Source organism: Mercenaria mercenaria, chromosome 11 (assembly GCF_021730395.1).
Source record: "Mercenaria mercenaria strain notata chromosome 11, MADL_Memer_1, whole genome shotgun sequence".
NCBI classification, from domain to species: Eukaryota; Metazoa; Mollusca; class Bivalvia; order Venerida; family Veneridae; genus Mercenaria; species Mercenaria mercenaria.
In genome coordinates, this window is record NC_069371.1 from 79,627,069 (window position 1) to 79,649,823 (window position 22,755).

General features: G+C 34.1%; 1 protein-coding gene across 14 annotated transcripts in view; it reads right to left on the reverse strand.

The window, feature by feature from the left end:
- Positions 1-22,755, reverse strand: part of LOC123532297 (5'-AMP-activated protein kinase subunit gamma-1-like) — a 416,776-nt gene that overhangs the window by 252,391 nt on the left and 141,630 nt on the right. Inside the window, exons 1-2 of one of the 14 annotated variants that reach the window (XM_053517859.1) lie at positions 19,787-20,133; positions 227-585 (exon numbers count right to left, since the gene is read on the reverse strand). The exons of 11 other annotated variants lie outside the window; for them this stretch is intronic. In XM_053517859.1, the coding sequence (XP_053373834.1) occupies positions 227-424 (198 nt within the window). In that variant the 5' untranslated portion in view covers positions 425-585; positions 19,787-20,133. Of the gene's footprint in view, positions 1-226; positions 854-19,786; positions 20,134-22,755 lie in introns of those variants that run through there. 2 more of the 14 variants (XM_053517863.1, XM_053517860.1) reach the window with 2 other exon arrangements.

A 22,755-nucleotide genomic window follows, 5' to 3' on the forward strand; every position in this document is an offset into this window, starting at 1 on the left:
TTTAGAAAAGGTTGACCTAAACAATAATTTTAACCAACGTCATCGCCAACCCCGACAATCAAGTGAAGACAATACCTCGTAAAAATCAGACAAGCTTAAAATCCAAGAGCGGTATCTTTTTTTTGTCATCAAGTTAACATGGGCATTTTCGATTTTTTTAACGTTGAAAGGAAGATCACAATGAGATCTAAAAGACACAAAAGAGAAGCCTGAATCCTACTCCTACCTTAGGGTTCGCAGGACAGGAACCTCGCCGCTTCTTCTGCTTATGAACAAGCATTAAACGCGTCTCATCTTCCGGATTTCCCGGCACGAAATTCTGCACCTGATCATTATCCGGTATAACCTGCAGTGTCGGTATTATTGTACCGACAGACTTACGCCGAGGCCGAACTTTGTTTAACGCAGATCCAAGTAGATCCATTATGACTTTAGAATAATCCTCTATGTGTCTCTAATCCTTCCGAATTCAATTCCCTTTAATCCAATTAGAATTTAACACTTGCACATTTTTACGTCAGTCTTCCAAACTTCACTTAATCTCACGAAATGCCTAAGTTTTTAAAACCTTCATCACACCAAACTCTACAAAAATAGCAATTAATGTACTTCTATACCCAGTAATATAGGAAACACCATGTGGCACCATTATTTTTTTTTCTTACAAGTTTATTACCAATTACATAACCAAACCAGAACTTATTTCCACAAACATACAAGACACTGCCGAGTTTCAGCCAGTGATATCACCAACCAATTTTATCCCCATTATTAATTTTCATCTCCAGAAAAATAGTTTTTATATTCCAAGATTATTGTATCCAACTGAATTGGCAAAGTAATTTCATTGTGTCTAGATGGACACAGAACAATGTCTGTGGGGAAAATGGTAACAAAACGTATTCCTCCTTTCAGCAGATACATCAGAAATCACAGAATTAGTAAGGCAGCCGTTTCTAACACATGTTGCATGTAAGTAATAATTTTACAGGTAAAAGCGTATATGCTCCTAATTTTGAAGTAGTTTATCTATTAAAGCTAATATATGACCATTTATTTGTAAATTCTGTTCAATTTTATGTATACTGCAAACATACAATGTTTTATTCTGTTTATCAAAGCATATATTTAAGGAATGTATATATTTGCAAATTTATTGTAAAGGTAGCTGGCCAAAATTGATCCTTCAGAATTGATTAAATAGTGTCTTTTATATAATTTTGTGGGAATGTTGTAAAATTTTGAATAAATTAGTTTCAACTTAAAACTTGTCTAATGTGACTTGAAAGGAGATAAAATTTGAATACAAGAATCAAATTTAATCAAAACTAAAAGAAAAAATTTTGATTAAGTCTGCATTTTTAACACGGGTAATGAAATGTGCAACACCCTTAGTGCTCCCTAGCATCAGCTTCAGTGATACCCATTCATAAATTTAACATATTCCATGATGCCAAAGGACCGGACATACAAGTTTCAAGTGACTTTCTTGAACCGCCACAATTTGCAGATGATACCATACTACAGAGTATTTGTTTAAGCTGGTTAACTTTCACCCATGATACAGATGTCCATGTAAAGATATAAGGTTCCAACATGACACAGATGTCAACTAGAGCTATCACTAAATGTGATGAATGTACCCCCCCCCCTCCCCCCCGCATGCACTGACACAGTACATTGCAATTTGACGCGTAATTATGTGGACTGCATGTATATAGACTGTATGTATACAGTATAGTAACAAAAAACAAAGTCCCATAACTATGCAGAATATTTATCTAAAAGAACGTAACATGCACCATGAACAACTAGGGTTGGTACTGATCACTTGTGTGAAGTTTCATTAAATTATGTGCAAGGGTTCGGAGGATTAGGCGCGCACAAGATTGCATATGCAGACTGTATGTTAATAGTATGTTAACAAGAAACAAAGTCCCATAACTCTGCAATTTTGCGTTGAAAGAACCTAACATGCCCCATGCACAACTACTGTTGTTACTGATCACTTGTGTGAAGTTTCGTTAAACTGTGTCAAGGGGATGAGGAGAGATGGTGTGCACAAGATTGTGTCTATGTATATAGTATAGTAACAAAAAACAAAGTCCTGTAACTCTGCAAAAAAAAATTCTAAAAGAACCTAACATGCCCCATGCACAACTACTGTTGTTACTGATCACTTGTGTGAAGTTTCATTAAATTGTGTCAAGGGGATGAGGAGAGATGGTGCGCACAAGATTGTGTCTACAGACGGATGGACAGACGGACGTTCCTACATATGGATATTTATGTGGCTACTCTTTTGTTCTCTCTATTGTTCTTTTAGCCACGTAAGAGAAAAATAGCCACATAGAAGCCTTACGGAATGAATGACATCAAAGAAAAAGTACAGTTATCTATTGTTCCTATAGCCACCTAAGTATGCAAATGTGAGCTCCGACGGACAGACAGACAGACAACCTGAAACCAGTATACACCCCCTTACAATTTTGTTGTTGGGGGGTACAATGAAAAGATTTAAAGTTCAAACATGACACAGATGTCCATGTAAAGGTTTAAGGTTCCAACATGACACAGATGTCCAGTTAAAGGTTTAACATTTCAACATGACACAGATGTTCAAGGTAATGGTTTAGAGTTCCAACATAACACAAACATACCAGTAACATAAAATAGTGAAATTTATTTCATAGTATTATACACAGAATCAACAAATTTCCATTTCCATTATAACACCTGAATTTGTTGTTGCAGAAAGATAATTATAAGCATATGCTTTGCTAAATAAACAAGATACAACAAATCAGAATGCATAAAATTTGCAATAAATTGAAGATAAAACTGTTAATTCTGATGGAATATGACAGAAATAAATGAAACATTGATGACCAAAGGCATGTTGCTCACAAATTAAGATGACAGATAATTACATATATCATACACAAGCCATTTCCTCAGATGGCAAGAAATATCATTTTTCAGTGTGTATTCTTGGACAGTTCATGAACAGTACATGGACTTCCTCATTAAAAAAATTCTTGAAGTTCAATGAGTATTTTTTTTATTAATTTGTTCATGAACTAAGAGAACCAGGAAATTACACTATCCTTGAACAGTTCATGAACAGTACATTAACTTCCTCATTTAAAGTTCTTGAAGTACAAAGAGAAAAATTATTAATTTATTCATGAACTAGGCATGATCAGGAAATTACACTATCCTTGAACAGTTCATCCACAGTACAAAAACTTATTCATTAACAGTTCTTAAAGTACAAAAAGAACAAATTTATTAATCTGTTCATGAACCAAAAGTGACCAGGAACTGATTTTATTCATGAACAGTACATGAACTTATTAATCAATAGTTCCTTAATATATTGTTACACATAAATCATTCATGAACTATTAATGAATAAGTTTGTATACTATTTCTGAATAAAGTTTAAATTGATGAACTGTTCATGAATAGGGTTGTAAACAATTCATGAATAGGTTTAAGTTAATTACTTGTTCATTAATAAGTCTGTGAACTATTCATGAACAAATTTGTTTATGATCTGTCCATGAAAATAGTTCCTTATGTTCTAAAAAGCATATCAAATACCATTTACAGACCCATATCAAATACATCAGCTAATATAATCCCAAATTGATAAAGACAGCATTATTTGTTCACTAATTCAAATGTATTTTCTGGAGAAACACATCACAGAGTACACTTATGTCCAATTCTGGCATTCCAAAGCCTATCTACTTTAATTAATTACCCCCAGGGGCATCCATTGTAGTCAGAAACTGGCATCTCAGTAATGCATTATACTGGATAAATCATCTTTAAAGTAATCTATTTTATTATGTATTTTCTAATGAAATACTGAGAAATACTGTTGAAACTAAGATGTGTGTCCATAGGACACTGGTACAAGTGATGTTTTTTTTTTGTTATAGAAATTTAGCAGGGTAGGGTTAAAAAAGAACCCCATAATCACTGAAATTCTGATTGCAATGTACTGATGTACTGAACTTGTTCTTGTTCAATAACAAAAAAAAACATTGTACAATCTTGAAATATTGTAGCAGACAAACAACATTAATAATTCAACACCTACTCTTGTTACTCCATTTTCAATGTTTTCATGTAACTTTATAATTTGATTATACCATTTGCAGTTCATTTATTATTGAAAACAAGCTCTCTGTAATATCTCTTAACAATGGAAAGTAAAACTAAAAGATACTTTTGTAGAAAAGTGCATGTCTCCCCCAATGCATAGTAGTAATAAGCAAGAAGTCAATAGTGGACAGGAGCTAAAGTCAAAGAGACATTAATGGTTGGCTGCAATAGGGATCATCTACTTGGCATGTCCAATCATCCCATGAAGTTTCAACATTCTGGGCCTAGTGGTTCTCAAGTTATGGATTGGAAACAGTTTTCCATGTTCAGGCCCCTGTGACCTTGACCTTTGATTGAATGACGCCGAGCATGGTTACATAAAAGATTCTGAAGGTCTTTAACACTTTTTACATAAAAGACCCTTGACATCTTTAACACAACCTACAGGATGATGTCTAACAATTTAGCTCATATGGTGACTTATCCACATTTTGATGATGTAACATTTTGATGATGTAACATTTGATGATGTAACATTTTGATGATGTAACATTTTGATGATGTAACATTTTGATGATGTAAAGAATATCCTGGGTTCCCCTCTGGGCATTACTTCAGCCACCTTGGTAGAAACACCAACCTTCAATAAGCCAGATAGATGGCTTCATCACATGAAGAATTCTGCAACCAAAGTTAGGTTTCAAACCCAAATCGGTTTATTATATATATATATATATATATATATATATATATATATATATATAGACACACACACACACACACACCTTTGGAACAACAAAAAATCAAAAAAATGTCGTTGCAGACAGGTCTATATATAAAATGTATTTGGACCTGGCAATATGCAAGTCAAACACCACATATATTTATGCATACAAAGTTGAATGAACAAAATTGTACATAAAGATGACAATTATGAGTTTAAATTTTTTGAACTTGTAAAAATTTTCAAGTGCAAAATGAAGTTAAGTTATAAACCAGCAATAGTGTCACAGTAGTACTTGACCAATTGACATACCGGTACCGTAAAGACAAAGGCATATGCTAGAGTCTGAGACTGTATATAAATTCCCCAAAAAATGCCGTTTTCAAGGGCAGATAACTCTTTTTCAATACTGGTGACCTATGACTTTTATTGCATATCCTTGTTTCTTAGATGATTGTCCTTCAATATCCAAAGTTTGAAGAAATTCTGTTATTGGGAAAATTTTCGCCCATCTCATATTCAGAGACTCTAGCATACGCCTTTAACAAAGCAAGGCCTGTAACTCTGGCGATACAACATGCCAACAAACTATCAATCTACCTATAGATCATAAAACACTGTCGGATTTTATTGTTATTTCAGATATTTTCAGATAGATTTCAAAACCTTTCCAGAAATTCCGAGGAAGTAACTGCTGCCAGTTTGAAATAAATGCAGCCAAATTCCTCAATGTTCATCAGAAAAACCCCAAACATCCTGAACTGGATTGGTTGCCCAGTAATTGCAGAGAATAATTCTATCTCTTTTCTCTTGAGAAGGAACAGTAACGTACAGTTTCTTGGCGTTTTATTGTTCGTAAACTTCAGTCATTACAGTATGACTATATGTAATGATTTTACAGGACCAGTAACAAGAACCTTAGTTGCAGTAACATAGACTATAATTACAGTTTAAAGTAATGTTTTAGCCATATAATATGGTAATGAATTTGATCACTAACAATTAAAAAGAAACACTAAAGTTTAATGATGCATTGTCTAAACATTCATTTCCAAGTGTCAAATATTTACTGGAATTGCCAGAGCTAAGTTCTGTTTCTGGTAGGTTTCCAAGGCAACCAGCTGTAAATTATAGAAGCAACATTTTTATTTGTTGCATGTGTTCCTTAACATTATCAATTGCTTTGCAATATTATTTCCTGCAAGTTCCAGCTAAGATCAAAGTTAGCTCAATTAAAGAGCTATAAATACACTCGATTCTCATAAAAGTCCAGAAATAACCTGTAGAATGAATCAATTTAGCCTTCATATCTCTAACAAGAAAATAATTATATGTCACTGGAGACTGTCTCCTATTCTGACCTTTGACCTTTGATGACTTCTAGCTATGACCTTTCAACTATATATTTTTAACACAAAAGTTATATTTTCTATAACAATTATCATGCTATCTTAACTTTTGGCATTAAATTTTATACATGCAGTGAAGCACTCGGCTCCCTCCAGCATCACTGACTGCTCTTGCTCATCTCGCTAGCAACCTCCAGTAACTGGTGTTTTTTTTATATGATATATACAATTTACATGGATTTCCTGCTTGACTTTTAAAATGTATGATACAATACAACACTATAACATTAAAAAATCTTTAAAATTTATTTAACCATGGACATTATTGCATAAAAAGTCTAAGTTGTAACTCTGTTATGTAATGAAATTTTGACCCTATTCAGCTAAAAATCCTACTGGTGTGCTTCCAAAACTCATTGGCATCAATCAAATACATCATAATGAAATTACATTAAGTTGTATTACATTAAGCACAGAAAGGGAAAATAAATTGAAAACTAGTGGCTGAAAGGTTTTAATGGTAATGAATAATACCCTTATTTTATGTAAATTTTTCTTACTTTCCTAATACCATTTACTTCTGTTTTTGTTTTTGTACGGTTTTAGAATCTAACACACAATTAAGGCCAATCGATGACTTTTTCCAGCTTTCAATTTGAGAAAAAGACTCCAGGCCCACCTTGATGCACTGTTTCTGGTATGGGTATACACGTGGGTAAAACCACCGACTTTCCAAGTGATTCAAAGTCAGTGGCTTTAACCACTCTGCAACAGAGGCCAAAATAATATCCTTTAAAGTTTAATCTATGTTTTTAAATAAATTGCTCCACAGTGTGCCATTCTGGGAAAATGCAAGGCTGCTTGAGAAAGAAATAATACAAAGGGAGACAATTTCATATTTATTCCAAACAAGAGTTATGGCCCATGCATTTCCTCTTTTACCATCAAAGTTTCCTTTGAAAAAGGCCAAGTACAAAAAAATGTGAAAAACAACAAGAGCACCGCCTTGCGGGTGCTGACGCTCATCTGATTTTTTTTGTATAATAGAAATATTGTCCTACCCATGATTTTCTAAGTCTAAAAAGGGCCATCATTCTTGCAAAAAGCAGGATAGAGTTATGTTTCTTGATGTACAGTGTCCACTTATGATGGTGAAAAACTGTTGCAAGTTTTAAAGCAATAGCTTTGATAGTTTATGAGAAAAGTTGACTTAAACATAATCTTCAACCAAGAAAATGATTTTTCTAAGTCCAAAAGGGGCAATAATTATTGCAAAAAGCAGGATGGAGTTATGTTGCTTGCTTTACAGGGTCAGCTTATGATGGTGAACAACAGTTGCAAGTTTTAAAGCAATAGCTTTAATGGTTTAAGAGAAAAAGTTGACCTAAACATAAAACTTAACCAAGAAATCTGATATTTTCTAAGTCCAAAAGGGGCCATCATTCTTGCAAAAAGCAGGATGGAGTTATGTTTCTTGCTGTACAGGGTCCACTTATGATGGTGAAAAACTGTTGCAAGTTTTAAAGCAATAGCTTTGATAGTTTAGGATAAAAGTTGACCTAAACATAAAATTTAACCAAGAAAACTGATTTTCTAAGTCCAAAAGGGGCAATAATTCTTGCAAAAAGCAAGATGGAGTTATGTTTCTTGATGTACAGGGTCTGCTTATGATGGTGACCAAGTATCCCAAGTTTCAAAGCAATAGCTTTGATAGTTTAGGAGAAAAGTTGACCTAAACATAAAACTTAACCAAGAAATCTGATATTTTCTAAGTACAAAAGGGGCCATAAATCTTGCAAAATTCAAGATGGAGTTATGTTTCTTGCTATACAGGGTCAGCTTATGATGGTGAACAAGTATTCCAAGTTTCAAAGCAATAGCTTTGATAGTTTTGGAGAAAAACTGACCTAAACATAAAACTTAACCAAGCAACGCCGACGCAGACGCCGACGCCGACAACCGCTCAAGTGATGACAATAACTCATCATTTTTTTTCAAAAAATCAGATGAGCTAAAAATGGGTGTTTACTTTTTAATGATTTGATGTCCATATGTTCAGATATATTCAGATGTTTTAGTGTTCAAAATAAAATTTCAAAAGGGAGATAATTTTATACATCTTCAAGGAATTGTATCAAAACAACATACATTCCATCAACAAGTGTTAAAATAATTTGTATTAAATGTTCAGTAATGAGAAAAATAAACAAGAGGGCCATGATGGCCCTATTTCGCTCATGTTATCATTGCACTTGAGCTGCTATTGTGCAGACAAGGTCAAAATAGCTAATTTTGGCCCTTTCAGGGGCCATAACTCTGGAATCCATTATGGGATCTGGCCGGTTCAAGAAAGGAACCGAGATCTTATGGTGACACAAGTTTTGTACAAGTTTGATTAAATTCAAATCATAAATGAAGCTGCTATTGTGCTGACAAGGTCAAAATGGCAAATTCTGGCCCTTTCAGGGGCCATCACTCTGGAACCAATAATGAAATCTGGCCAGTTCAAGAAAGGAACCAAGATCTTATGGTGATACAAGTTGTGTGCAAGTTTGGTTAAAATAAAATCATAAATGAAACCACTACCGTGCAGACAAGGTCAAAATAGCTAATTTTGGCCCTAAAAGGGGCCATAACTCTGGAACCTGTAATGGGATCTGGCCAGTTCAAGAAAGAAACCGAGATCTTATGGTGATACAAGTTGTGTGCAAGTTTGGTTAAAATAAAATCATAAATGAAACCACTACCGTGCAGACAAGAAATTGTTGACACACGGACGGACGCACGAGACGGGCGCACGGACGGACGGACGACGGACGAAGGGTGATCACAAAAGCTCACCTTGTCACTATGTGACAGGTGAGCTAAAAACTTAAAAGGAGATTACTTTATAATTATTCATACAGGATTCCTAGTTTCTAATCTTCCTGTCATTGCTATTGTTTGCTATGCCAGGTAACATTAAACTCCATGTTTAACTGTGATTCCTCATCAAAGAATGACCACAGTCGCAAAAAAAGCTGTTAAAAAAAAAACAAACAAAAAACCTGTCAATAGGAGTGTAATAGTTTGTTGTATTCTGGACCAACATTTTACAATAGAACATAATCTGATCTTGGCTCGCTTCCAGACTGTATTGTAACAGTCTTGTTCCACATGCAAAGGATGGTTAAAAATAATCTGTATTCTTAGACTGTTAACCCTTGTTGTGACCAGAAAAATACAAAGAATGTTTACGAATTATACATTCTTATGTGTATATACTTAAATCTTTTAGGTGTTTATCATTTTATAGCGAGATTGCAATCTAGACATCATAAGTTCAATTGTTCGCTGGTTCTAAATCGGTCCTACTGTGCAACATTAAATTTAGTTCTTTTGTGCAAATTTGTTACAAATTTTTTTTTTATTTTGTTGGGTTTAAATTGTCACACCTACACAATAATAGGTCATTTGACAGCTGGTGGAGGAATACCCCAGATCATGGCAGATGCCCATCCGTGCATTATTTCATCTAAAGCAGGCACCAGTGGGTAGAACCACAGATCTTCATAAGCCAGCTGGATGACTTCCTCACATGAAGAATTCAATGCCCTGAGTGAGGCTCAAACCCACATCGGTGAGGGGCAAGTGATTCAAAGTTTATAACAGAATAAAAATAAACGTATGGCTAAGGCACGTCTGTCCATTAGTTAGTCTTGGAATCTGGGGATGGAGTTTTCGTATTGTGGGGAGGAGGGATAGATGGCAGTCTAGCATGCCTGCAGGGGACAGAGCTCCTTTTTTGGCAAGGCAAGACAGCTGATATCTATAGGGATTTCATAAATCATTGAAGTAGAAAGTGGAATTATTATTTATTTATTTGGGTTTTACGGCGCACAAAAACAGTATAGGTTATATAGCCCCAAACAGGACTACAAATTTTGGTTTCACATCTCATTTACATCGAAAGAATGTGGAATTAACATATAGAGATACACTGAGTATAGAGGGTCCATGGTTCTCCCATTCAGAACTTATTTGCAACAGGAAAAGTTGCCAGAGTGTCAAGCCAATATAGCAGGGAGAAATCACTGGTCCCCGGCTCTTAATGAAACCCCTGTATCTAGCCAGGTTTCAGGCCAGTATTGCAGGGGAAATCACTTGTCCCTGGCTCTTCATGAAACTCCCTGTATCTAGCATCACTGGTCCCCGGCTCTAATGAAATCCCCTGTATCTAGCATCACTGTAATATACGTTACACTGATATCAATTTTCAAAATGATTAAAAAAAAATGCTCCTGGTTTTAAAAGCATAATATTGTTATTGTATTGTTATTTTCTTGCTGCAGACTTGATAAATACAACAAGAGCTGTTGCAGGACAAAATGACTCAACGACTCCAAAAAGCCTGCTAAATGAAGGATACAGAAAGTGAAAAAGGGGCACAACTCTGTAAAATTGCAAAAAAAATCAGGGATCACTAGCATTGCATGTCAGATCATCACAGTGAACCAGTGAGAGAATTAAGTTTCAATCCATTTCCACTAACAGATATTAAGACACCAGCTTGTACAAACAACCAACGCATGCTATGTCAAAAAGGTGGCATCATTTTGTAAAAGTATGAAATAGAGTTATGGAACTTGTGTAATGCATGTCAATTCATGAAATTTAACAAGTGCATGAAGTTTTAATCTATTTCCATAAGTGAGTACCCATATACCAGCTTACATAAAAATTTCACCAAATAAGGATGTAAGACAAGGATGTGCTGATGCTGACAATTCTTCAAACAGCTGTCAGAGATAAAAACAAACTCAATACAGAAAGCAGTTGTTTTTGTCAGTGCACAGTGTTGTCATTGTCAGCAACACAGAAAGGCTTGTTTTGAAGGCGTGAAAGAAGCTTCAACATTTCATAATCTTTAAGTAGTCAGGTAACAATGTGCTGTTTTAAAGGGGGGGGTAAGTTTCAACATTTCATAATCTCTAAGTAGTCAGGTACCCATGCAAACCTGCTCACCAAGTATTTAATGTCAGACAGAAGCAAAAACAACTTCATTACTTGGCTAAGATTATAGCAATAAATTACATTGTGTTTATTTTTAGAACATAAAAATGCCAATTTATCCAGGTAATTAAGCTGCCATTAAATATAACCACCTGGATACTTCCTAGAAATTTCTTAAACACCATAGAAATCAGAATTATTAAAGAAACTGCTTCTCAGAATTGTAGTAAAAAATGAAATCACCCCAAAAATTAAAACGAAAAGATTATTTTACGTTGTTTCAAGTTTATGACAGCAAAAGGGATATGCAATGGATGGTAATTTTGGACTGCCGCTGTGTTAAGACTTTGGTTATGGATTATACAGGGAATTATGTATAAAGTATAAATCCCAAACGCGTACCCACAAAAGTAATCTAGTAGCTATCATGTACAATGTATATATTTAACGGCTACTTCCATATTTTGAAAAAAAAATTAAAACAAACAAAGCATAGAAAGAAAGAGCTTTTTACCCAAAATTTGAGCAGCCAAGGTAAAATTCTCACTTTATCCTTGAAAAAGTAGCTTTACCATTAATACAAAGGAAGTATTAGCTTTTAACAACAGCAGAAGAAAAATGCTTGGTAAAATTTTCACTTTATCCATGAAAAAGTAGCTTTACCATTAGAGGAAGTATTAGCTCTTTACAACAGAGGAGGAAAAATGCTTGGTAAAATTTTCAGTTTATTCATGAAAAAGTAGATTTACCATTAGGGGAAGTATTAGCTCTTTACAACAGCAGAGGAAAAATGCTTGGTAAAATTTTCAGTTTATCCATGAAAAAGTAGCTTTACCATTAGAGGAAGTATTAGCTTTTTACAACAGCAGAGGAAAAATGCTTGGTAAAATTTTCACTTTATCCATGAAAAAGTAGCTTTACCATTAGAGGAAGTATTAGCTTTTTACAACAGCAGAGGAAAAATGCTTGGTAAAATTTTCACTTGATCCATGAAAAAGTAGCTTTACCATTAGAGGAAGTATTAGCTTTTTACAATAGCAGAGGAAAAATACTTGGTAAAATTTTCAGTTTATCCATGAAAAAGTAGCTTTACCATTAGGGGAAGTATAAGCTTTTTGCAACAGCAGAGGAAAAATGCTTGGTAAAATTTTCAGTTTATCCATGAAAAAGTAGCTTTACCATTAGGGGAAGTATTAGCTTTTTACAACAGCAGAGGAAAAATGCTTGGTAAAATTTTCACTTTATCCATGAAAAAGTAGTTACCATTAGGGGAAGTATAAGCTTTTAACAACAGCAGAGGAAAAATGCTTGGTAAAATTCTCAGTTTATCCATGAAAAAGTAGCTTTACCATTAGGGGAAGTATAAGCTTTTTACAACAGCAGAGGAAAAATGCTTGGTAAAATTCTCAGTTTATCCATGAAAAAGTAGCTTTACCATTAGAGGAAGTATTAGCTCTTTACAACAGCAGAAGAAAAATGCTTGGTAAAATTCTCAGTTTATCCATGAAAAAGTAGCTTTACCATTAGAGGAAGTATTAGCTCTTTACAACAGCAGAAGAAAAATGCTTGGTAAAATTTTCACTTTATCCTTGAAAAAATGCTTGATAAAATTTTCAGTTTATCCATGAAAAAGCAGCTTTACCATTAGAGGAAGTATTAGCTTTTTACAACAGCAGAGGAAAAATGCTTGGTAAAATTTTCACTTTATCCTTGAAAAAGCAGCTTTACCATTAGGGGAAGTATTAACTTTTTACAACAGCAGAGGAAAAATGCTTGGTAAAATTTTCACTTTATTCATGAAAAAGCAGCTTAACCATTAGAGGAAGTATTAGCTCTTTACAACAGCAGAAGAAAAATGCTTGGTAAAATTTTCAGTTTATTCATGAAAAAGCAGCTTTACCATTAGAGGAAGTATTAGCTCTTTACAACAGCAGAAGAAAAATGCTTGGTAAAATTTTCAGTTTATTCATGAAAAAGCAGCTTTACCATTAGAGGAAGTATTAGCTCTTTACAACAGCAGAAGAAAAATGCTTGGTAAAATTTTCAGTTTACCCATGAAAAAGTAGCTTTACCATTAGAGGAAGTATTAGCTCTTTACAACAGCAGAAGAAAAATGCTTGGTAAAATTTTCACTTTATCCATGAAAAAGTAGCTTTACCATTAGAGGAAGTATTAGCTCTTTACAACAGCAGAAGAAAAATGCTTGGTAAAATTTTCACTTTATCCATGAAAAAGTAGCTTTACCATTAGAGGAAGTATTAGCTCTTTACAACAGCAGAAGAAAAATGCTTGGTAAAATTTTCACTTTATCCATGAAAAAGTAGCTTTACCATTAGAGGAAGTATTAGCTCTTTACAACAGCAGAAGAAAAATGCTTGGTAAAATTTTCACTTTATCCATGAAAAAGTAGCTTTACCATTAGAGGAAGTATTAGCTCTTTACAACAGCAGAAGAAAAATGCTTGGTAAAATTTTCACTTTATCCATGAAAAAGTAGCTTTACCATTACAGGAAGTATTAGCTCTTTACAACAGCAGAAGAAAAATGCTTGGTAAAATTTTCAGTTTACCCATGAAAAAGTAGCTTTACCATTAGAGGAAGTATTAGCTCTTTACAACAGCAGAGGAAAAATGCTTGGTAAAATTTTCAGTTTATCCATGAACAAGAGCTGTCACTAATGGTGACAAATGCCCCCCCCCCCCCCCTCCGCAGCGCCTTGACCTTTAACCTGGTGACCTTGACCTTTGACCTGGTGACCCCAAAGTCAGAAAGAGTCGTGTACTCAATAAGTACTATCAGCATGTGAAGTTTGAAGGTCCTGGGTGCAGTGGTTCGCGAGTAAAGTGCCTTCATGCAAAAAGTTAACATTGTGACGAACGAACGAACGGACGGACAGTTGAAAACTAATATGCCTCCCTTCGGCGGCATAAAAAGTAGCTTTACCGTTAGAGGAAGTATTAGCTTTTTACAACAGCAGAACAAAAATGCTAGGTAAAATTTTCACTTTATGCATGAACAAGAGTGCCAGAATGTCACAATATACGCCCGTCACAGCAAATTTCTTTACACTAGCACCTGTATTTGCAAATGGAATTTTAATTTTGTGGTAGTAATTATTGTAATTCTTTCGTTTTTCTAAATCCACATAAAAACTCCTTACCAGGTAGAGATACCTTAAAATACACCTAAAATTTGAAAGTATCATCTATGTTGTACCACAGAAAAGTGGTCTTGGTTTTTCCCTACGGTCAATTAAAAAAAAGTTACAATATAAGTGATTTATAGTAACAACTAAGGGAAGTCAATCTATTCAAAAAAAAAATCCCCCCAAAAAAATTGTAAGTCCACATAAAAATCCTTACAAGGTAGAGAGAGGTCAAAATAAACTCAGAACTGGATGTAACATGCATGCTGTACTACAGAAAAGTGGTCTCGATTTTTCCCTACGACTAGTAATGAAAAAGTTACAATACAAGCTATTTATATTAACAACAAAGGGAAGAAATTCTAAAGAAGGGACCTGCGCACGACACTTCGTCTCATGATGGTGTACAATTGTGCCAAGTTACATCAAAATCCCTCCATGCATAAAGAAGAAATGCTTCGGACAAAGTCATTTTTGTATCTGACCTTTGGCCTCTAAGTGCGACCTTGACCTTAGACCTAGGGACCTGGTTTTTACGCAAGACATTCCATCTCGTGGTGGTGAACATTTGTGCCAAGCTATATGAAAATCCCTCCATGCATGAAGAAGAAATGCTCCGGACAAAGTTTTCATTCTTGTATCCTTTGACCTCTAAGTGTGACCTTGACCTTAGATCTAGGGACCTGGTTCTTGCACATGACACTCCGTCTCATGATGGTGAACAATTGTGCCAAGTTAAATCAAAATCCCTCCATGCATGAAGAAGATATGCTCCAGACAAAGTCATTCTTGAATTTGACCTTTGATCTCTAAGTGTGACCTGGACCTTAGATCTAGGGACCTGGTTCTTGCGCATGACACTCCGTCTCATGATGGTGAACAACTATGCCAAGTTTCATCAAAATCCCTCCATGCATGAAGAAGATTTGCTCCGGACAGACATTCTTGAATTTGACCTTTGACCTCAAAATGTGACCTTGACCTTAGACCTGGTTCTTGCGCAAGACACTCCGTCTCATGATGGTGAACAACTGTGCCAAGTTTCATCAAAATCCTTCCATGCATGAAGAAGATATGCTCCGGACAAAGTCTGTGGACGCCGCCTGCCCACCAGGGGCGTTCCCATAATACGTCCTGTTTTTCAAATGGGCCTATAAAAAGTAGATTTACCAGATGAAGTATTAATTAAGCTATTTACAACAGCAGAGGGGAACATGCTAGGCAAAATTTTCACTCTATGCATGAAAAAGAAGCTTTACCAATAGATGAAATATTTTTACAACAGCAGAGGAAAGAATCCTTGGTGGTTACTAGAGGAGAAGATGTAAGATCTGATCGATAACACAGTGAATTGTGTGACAATGAGACACCAACGAGACATGTTCATTCCCTCTTCCTTGTCATAGAGATTTTATAAAATGTGGAAGACTAGAAAGTGATTTGAATCTGATCAATAAAATGATGTTACCGGCAAGGTGACATTGATCATGTTTATAATTATCAATTTCTTTTTACTCTATTAGTGTCGAGAAAGACTGAAACTGATAAGAAAAAATAGGCACTATCATATAATGAGTATTATACTGCTGTGACACTCCAATGAGGTTCAAACCCCTGATCTCTGAGCTAAGCTGCCAGCTGCAGGACTACCACGTTGGTGGAGAAACAGTTTCTGCTTGGTTTTCATATACATTATCCTTACATGAAGGACAACTTTAACTTTTTCTAGAGTTCTAAGGCAAATTTTCAACAATGCATGATTTATGTTAGCATAAGTATTCTTGAATTTTCTAACCATTACCACACTCTTGCAAATTTCTATATGGTATTGCCTTTCAATAATAAGCAATCAAAGAGTATTTTTATTTCAAAACTACAGACAGTCCTTGTCTATTAAGAGACCACTTGCATTAATGACAGAGTTGCAGAGGGACACTAAATCCCTCCACTTTTTACTTGGCAACAAAAAACCAAGTCCAAACATTTCCCTGTTGTCAATGTTTTTAAACTGTTTCATGTAATACACAGTGCCCCCACAAATCAGCACTCCAAGATCCTCTAGAGCATATTCAAGTCAGTTATTTCCTATAAGAAGAGATTAGAACTGTGATGTATAATTGGTTCTGTAAAGGCTAAGACTGTTGAGACAAATCATTTCATCAGATATCCAGTGAAGACAGTGACAGCATTTACTTGATCAGATATTCTGATCTTACAGATTTCACCATCTATATAGATATAAAATTTCAACTCTATACAGATTTAGAGATTTTAACTTTACTTATGCCGATCTTAAGTCAACAGAGACATTATTAACTGCACCTTAAAGATCTCAGTAGACACTTTATGACATATTTACTGAATAATAAACCAAAAATATTACAATCGAACTTCTTTCGCTTGAACTCGGATAATTCGAAAACCACCTTCTGCAGGTCCCAGCAAAATAACGTATATTGTTCCAACATTTAAACTACCAACAACTCAAACTAATTTTGTCTGTCCCGTCGAGTTCAAGCTAACAAAATTTGACTGTATATATACCGAAAATTATCTTCCCTGGAAGACAACTGTTCCGTAACTCCATTAGAGATTTCAGAAGAACTGAACCAAAGTCAAATGAGACAAGACAGACGTAATATATCTTATTCCAGTTTTTAGATAGATGTTTCCGAGGCATCTAGACTAAACAAATAACAATGGGTCAACATTTCAAGATGCAGACACAATTCTAAAATGTCATTATACAAGCTTGTAATGACTTTTAAAATACTCTAACTTACTGAACAATCAAGTTGTCAATTTAAACTGATTCAAGGGCCATAACTCTAGCTATATTTATCCTAACTGGCTTCTAATAAAAGTAGACCTGAACTTATAGAGATACAGATTCAATGTAAGTAGTTTGAGATCAAACATAATATTTTCTAGTCATTGAGCAGACATTGTCAGTATTAGTAATTTAGATGAATTCAAGGGCCAAAACTCTGGAGATACTTATCTGATTTGGCTTGTTGTCATTCAAAAACTATACATATCTTATGTTTATAACATTATATGATTACTGACAACAAATAAACATATTGATCTGATTTGACACAGCTTTAAATAATTTTGTATAATTTTGGGTTAGTTCCAAACAGAAAAAAAAGAGATTTTTTAATTGAGCAGAAACTGACAATTTTTACAATTTAACTAAAGTATTTCCAGCGCATTATCTCAAGAGTCACAGAACCTGGTCGAAATATTATACCCAAAACAATTCTGACCAAGTCTGGTAAACACTTGGGATGAGAACTGCTCACAGACTGCCTGTTGCAGGTTATCCCACAATACTGGTGAAGTTATAAAAATTACTGCATCTTACAGATGTACATAACAGACATTTTAAAATAGAGTAAATGCAGACAAATTACTTAATGAACTTCTTTTGCTATTCCACCACCACCAGTAACATATGCTGAGCAGTTCTCCAAATTTGTTGCCAAAATCAATCAACCATGTAAACATCATCTGCCAATTCTTACTAAAATAAACTTGTTTATTATGGCCAATGTGAAACCAAAAATTGCTGGATTCCAACATCACACAGAAGCTTAAGAAACAGGGGACCTTTTTAGTTTGACCCCTGAGCACCAATAAATATATTTCGCTGCTAAACATTAATACAGTTCTGAAATTAGAACTTATTTTCTCTTTTGCATCCCCTCCGTCACTCAATATATTAAATATTTAAATTTACAAATTAAACATTTACTTTCACTTTGCATAAAATGAACATTATCTGCTATGCATTTACTAGAAAGATGCTTTATTTTCGTTTCAGTAAGTATACTGATAAAGGAGAGATATCCATATAAAAGATGTACATTTGTATTTTCATGTATTTTCAGTCACGCCTCATGCACTAAGATATATAAGATTATTATCATGCAAAAAATATTTTTTATGTACAAATGTATGTGTGTGAAGTCTTACTTAATGCAATATATTACTATTGTATGTCTATGAAAGTTTCATATATGAATATATATATATGTACATCATTTAATCATGTACCATTTAGTCGTGTACCATTATAATTATATTGTTCCCTTGTCACCTTGTTTGCCTTTATATCATCTCATTTCTGCTTAGATTTATTGTATTCATACTATACATTGTATGTGTCTGTTCAAATTAGGAGGAATTAAAGAAATCTTATCTTATCTTAAAGGCTCGTAATGCCTTTGTTTAAAATGTGGCTGCCACATTTTCCGCTATGAACATAAAATACATTAATTTCTTGTTAAATCCTATTTCTGATAATTACTTTCCTTACTATTTGTCAAATGTTTCAATATTGCTTAATATACTAGAATGTTTTACTGAATCTATTGTTTGTTATTACCTCCCTTTATAACTCAAACTATAACAGTTCATGTGCAATATTAAAAGTAGTGCTTTTCTAACCATATAAGTATGCATACCATCTATCTTGAAATCTGTTTCATCTGTTTTTAAGATAAAAATTTAGAGCATTATGGACCTTTAAGGTAGTTCTGCACGTTTGATAAACCGGAAGTGATGGCGTAACGTCATTTATCCGGAAAACGTAGAATAAAGCCTGGATTCTGTAAATTTATTACAATGACACTGTTGCTATATTTCTAAAGTCAAAATATGATATTAAAACATATGACACCATTAAAATAATCAAAATAATGTCTTCAAATTAGCGTGAAATGTCCGGTTCACCTTAATCATGGTCAGATATCTCAAAAATAAGCGCACGGACCTATACATTTTATTTCACCAAATTATAGGCCATGTGTTTATTTACAACTGTGAGAAGTTTCATTAAAATCTACATTGTAGAAAAATTTCTGTTCACGAAAATGTTACGAAAGTAATGATTTTCCCATAGACTCCCATTATGAAATATTGCGTGAGGTCCAAATTTTTCAAATCAGTGTAGCAAAGAATCAAGCACACGACCCTATCTTTTTTATTTGCTGAATTTTCTAGGTATGTTCTGAAGTTTTGAAAAATCAGAGTTTAATCAAATTCTACATTGTAGAAAAAATTTATCACAGAGCATTTTTCATTACTTCTTCTGGATTATCGGTATCAAATTTACGGCACTTCTGAAGATTGTGCAAAACTTGTTTTTTTCCTCTTTCTGATTTCATGTAATGTTTGCTTAATGAAAAACTCTTTGATCAAGATAAAAAGGTCTCAGTGTCTCAATCAAAACCATATAAACAACGAGAAAAGCTAAATTATTGCATTGATTCCTATGAGTTGGAAAATGGTTCCATTCCATAATCCATAAAATCATTGGCACTTTCAACACCCTATGGTATAGATCAATGGTTTTTCACAAGGTGTTCCCTATAGAACTATCACCATTTCAATAATAATTTCCCCTAATTTAATACTATCCTTATCCATTATTAACAACACAAAAATATATGCACACCATTTTGTTATATACCGGTATTCCATTTTTTTACTGCGAAAACTGAATTTTCACCAAAATAATAAACCATTTCACATCATTCCATTATCGCTATTCATATATTTTTCACCTGATCTATCAGCAATCAGTATGTTCAACAAGTTAACTTTGCTAATTATTAATCAATTCAAAACATTTATCATTCACAGCACAGTTCCTCTTTTGATTATATAAACACTACATCAATACAGGTATACTGTTGGAATAATCAAAAATTAAAATTCAAGTAACGTAAAGCGTAAAATAATCCTCGTAGCGTAATATACATCAAGATTACAGATTGTTAAACACAAATTTATTTTATTTTTTCCTTTAATCTGCTTGTCGCCAGATTTGATACTGCTATAAGTATAGGAACTCTATATGTGCCCCATACACTATTATACTAAACCTTTAAAACTATTAAACTATAACAATCAATCGTGAACTATAAACTGTGAAGATAGATATAATATGTATATCACAAACTAGAAAGAAAATACAATCGTTCAATTCATCAATATATTGACTTTGGTGCCAGTGCCAAAGAATATATATCATAATTGGATACAGAAAGAACAGGTAAAAATGTACACGTAATTCCCATAAGAATGTTTGCATAACATAGATTCTCCTTAAAGAAACTGCTGTAGTTTAAAGATAAATAAATGTCTAAATAGATAAATAAATAAGGGGAGCGGTGGTCTAGTGGTTAAGGTGTCGGCCGCTCAATCCAGGGGTCATGGGTTCGAGCCCCACAGGGGTCACGACCATGACTTCTCATATGACACCAGTACTGGTTTTTCCAGGAAGCGGACTCGAGAGTGGTTCCAATAAGCTTGCAGCTTTCATCACAATCGAGCTAAAACAAATTAGTATAAACTAAATAAATGTCCTTTTTTTTTATTTTTTCAATTTTATTTTGTTTATTTTTTAGTTTCACTGGGTACGTAGATAAAGAAGCCATCAGTTTTAGTAAATTCAATGATAAGCAAACATTATCAGAGCTATCACCTACATGTGATTCATACTCCCTCTCTTGTTTAGAAAGTTTACAATAGTAATAAATAATATTCACTGTATCTTTTTTAAGAAATACTAACTTAACCTTTTATATTCGATCTGGGAGATAAGTTTTAATTAATTAAAGAAAGAGTTACCGTTACGATAAAATTATAGTCTATCTCTAAGACTTCTGGTTATAATGAAATTAAGTTCTAAGTTCTATCTGGGTTTTTATTTTTATAAAGATAACATAACATTTATCAAAGAAAGACAAATTAATAGGGTTATGACAAAATCATATTTCTATCCTGGAGATAACATTATATTTATTGAAAGATTATGACAACCAGTACCACCAAGGGAAGTAAATGCCAAAGTAACTCTAAAACTGTCTCAACAAAGTTGTCTTTCTTTCATGCAAAACAACACTATCAAAGACATTTGAGCCGTGCCATGAGAAAACCAACATAGTGGGTGTGCGACCAGCATGGATCCAGACCAGCCTGCGCATCCGCGCAGTCTGGTCAGGATCCATGCTGTTCGCTAACAGTTTCTTCAATTCCAATAGGCTTTAAAAGCGAACAGCATGGAGCTTGACCAGACTGCGCGGATGCGCAGGCTGGTCTGGATCCATGCTGGTCGCAAACCCACTATGTTGGTTTTCTCATGGCATGGCTCAATTTTCAAGTTGTTTCACCATGATATGACAAATAAAATCTGTAAAAAGATCCTTAGCATAGAATGCTACCTAGCAGAATAACAGCAAACTCGGTTTAACTGAATCTGTTCATGAGAGGTAATGAAATGTGCAACACATCGCACGCCCACTAAGCACCAGCTTAAGTCGAACTCTATTACACATCTATGATCCCAAAGGACCAGAAAATATAGCAACACTGAATCCAAGTACAAGTAAAAATTGCTAACCCTTACTTAGGTTTAACCATTTGATTATAATAATATTTAATACAGTTCAACCTTATTCACTAATTTTGACACTGCCAAGGGCGCTTCTAATCACCAGCTGTGTACGTGTGCATGTCCTAATAATATGTGCTTAATTGAACCAAATTCTTTCCAACACTAAGAACAGCGGTCAAGTTAAGAATATAATTTTCGAAAAATTTAAAATTTCAAGTGCTGAGCACCTAACTATTGTATCTTGTTTTTTATTTATATAAAATATATATACATAGTTTCACACTTGACCCTCAACATGCAGTTTTCAATTCCCCACGTTACCATTAAACCATTAAATTTTGCAGTGCATGAAATTTCATGGTTTGGGTAAAAATTGTTATTTCATGGGAAAATAAATTCTCAGATTTTATTTTTTTTTGAAGAAATGAAGGGAAATTTTGTTTGTTTATGTGTACTTTCTGACCACGATGGCTTACCCCAACACTTAATTCTCAATCTCTAGTAAAATGTCTCATAACTTATGACTAAAGGGAAGTAATTCCACTGGTTCAGCACTAAACTACTCTTTTTTTATCTGTAAATTAATAAAACGAGTTGAAATTAAAATGGGATCTAAAATGTCTTGGAAAGTTTGGGAGAAAACTGTTAAACTACTTCATGTTAGGAAAGTAATTCTGACATATAACATAAACACATAACTCCATGTGTGGAGACACAACAAGCAAACTCCTGCGATCTATGCCTAATTTACCATCCTCTAAAATTCATAAAAGATATGTCTAGACCTTTGTAAAAGACTTTTGTACCTATTCCTACCAACTGCATAAATTGTCTCCCTTTAACAAAGAGAATAACAGATAATTAACATGGAATATGTACATATGAAATGCCCCTAAGGTACAATTACTACCTAATTACTCTTTCCAGTAAATCAAATTACACCTAGTATCAATTCTCTCATTAATCTTCATTTAGCAGCAAAAATCTCTTACTATACATTAATACATTACCAGTGCTGGGACACA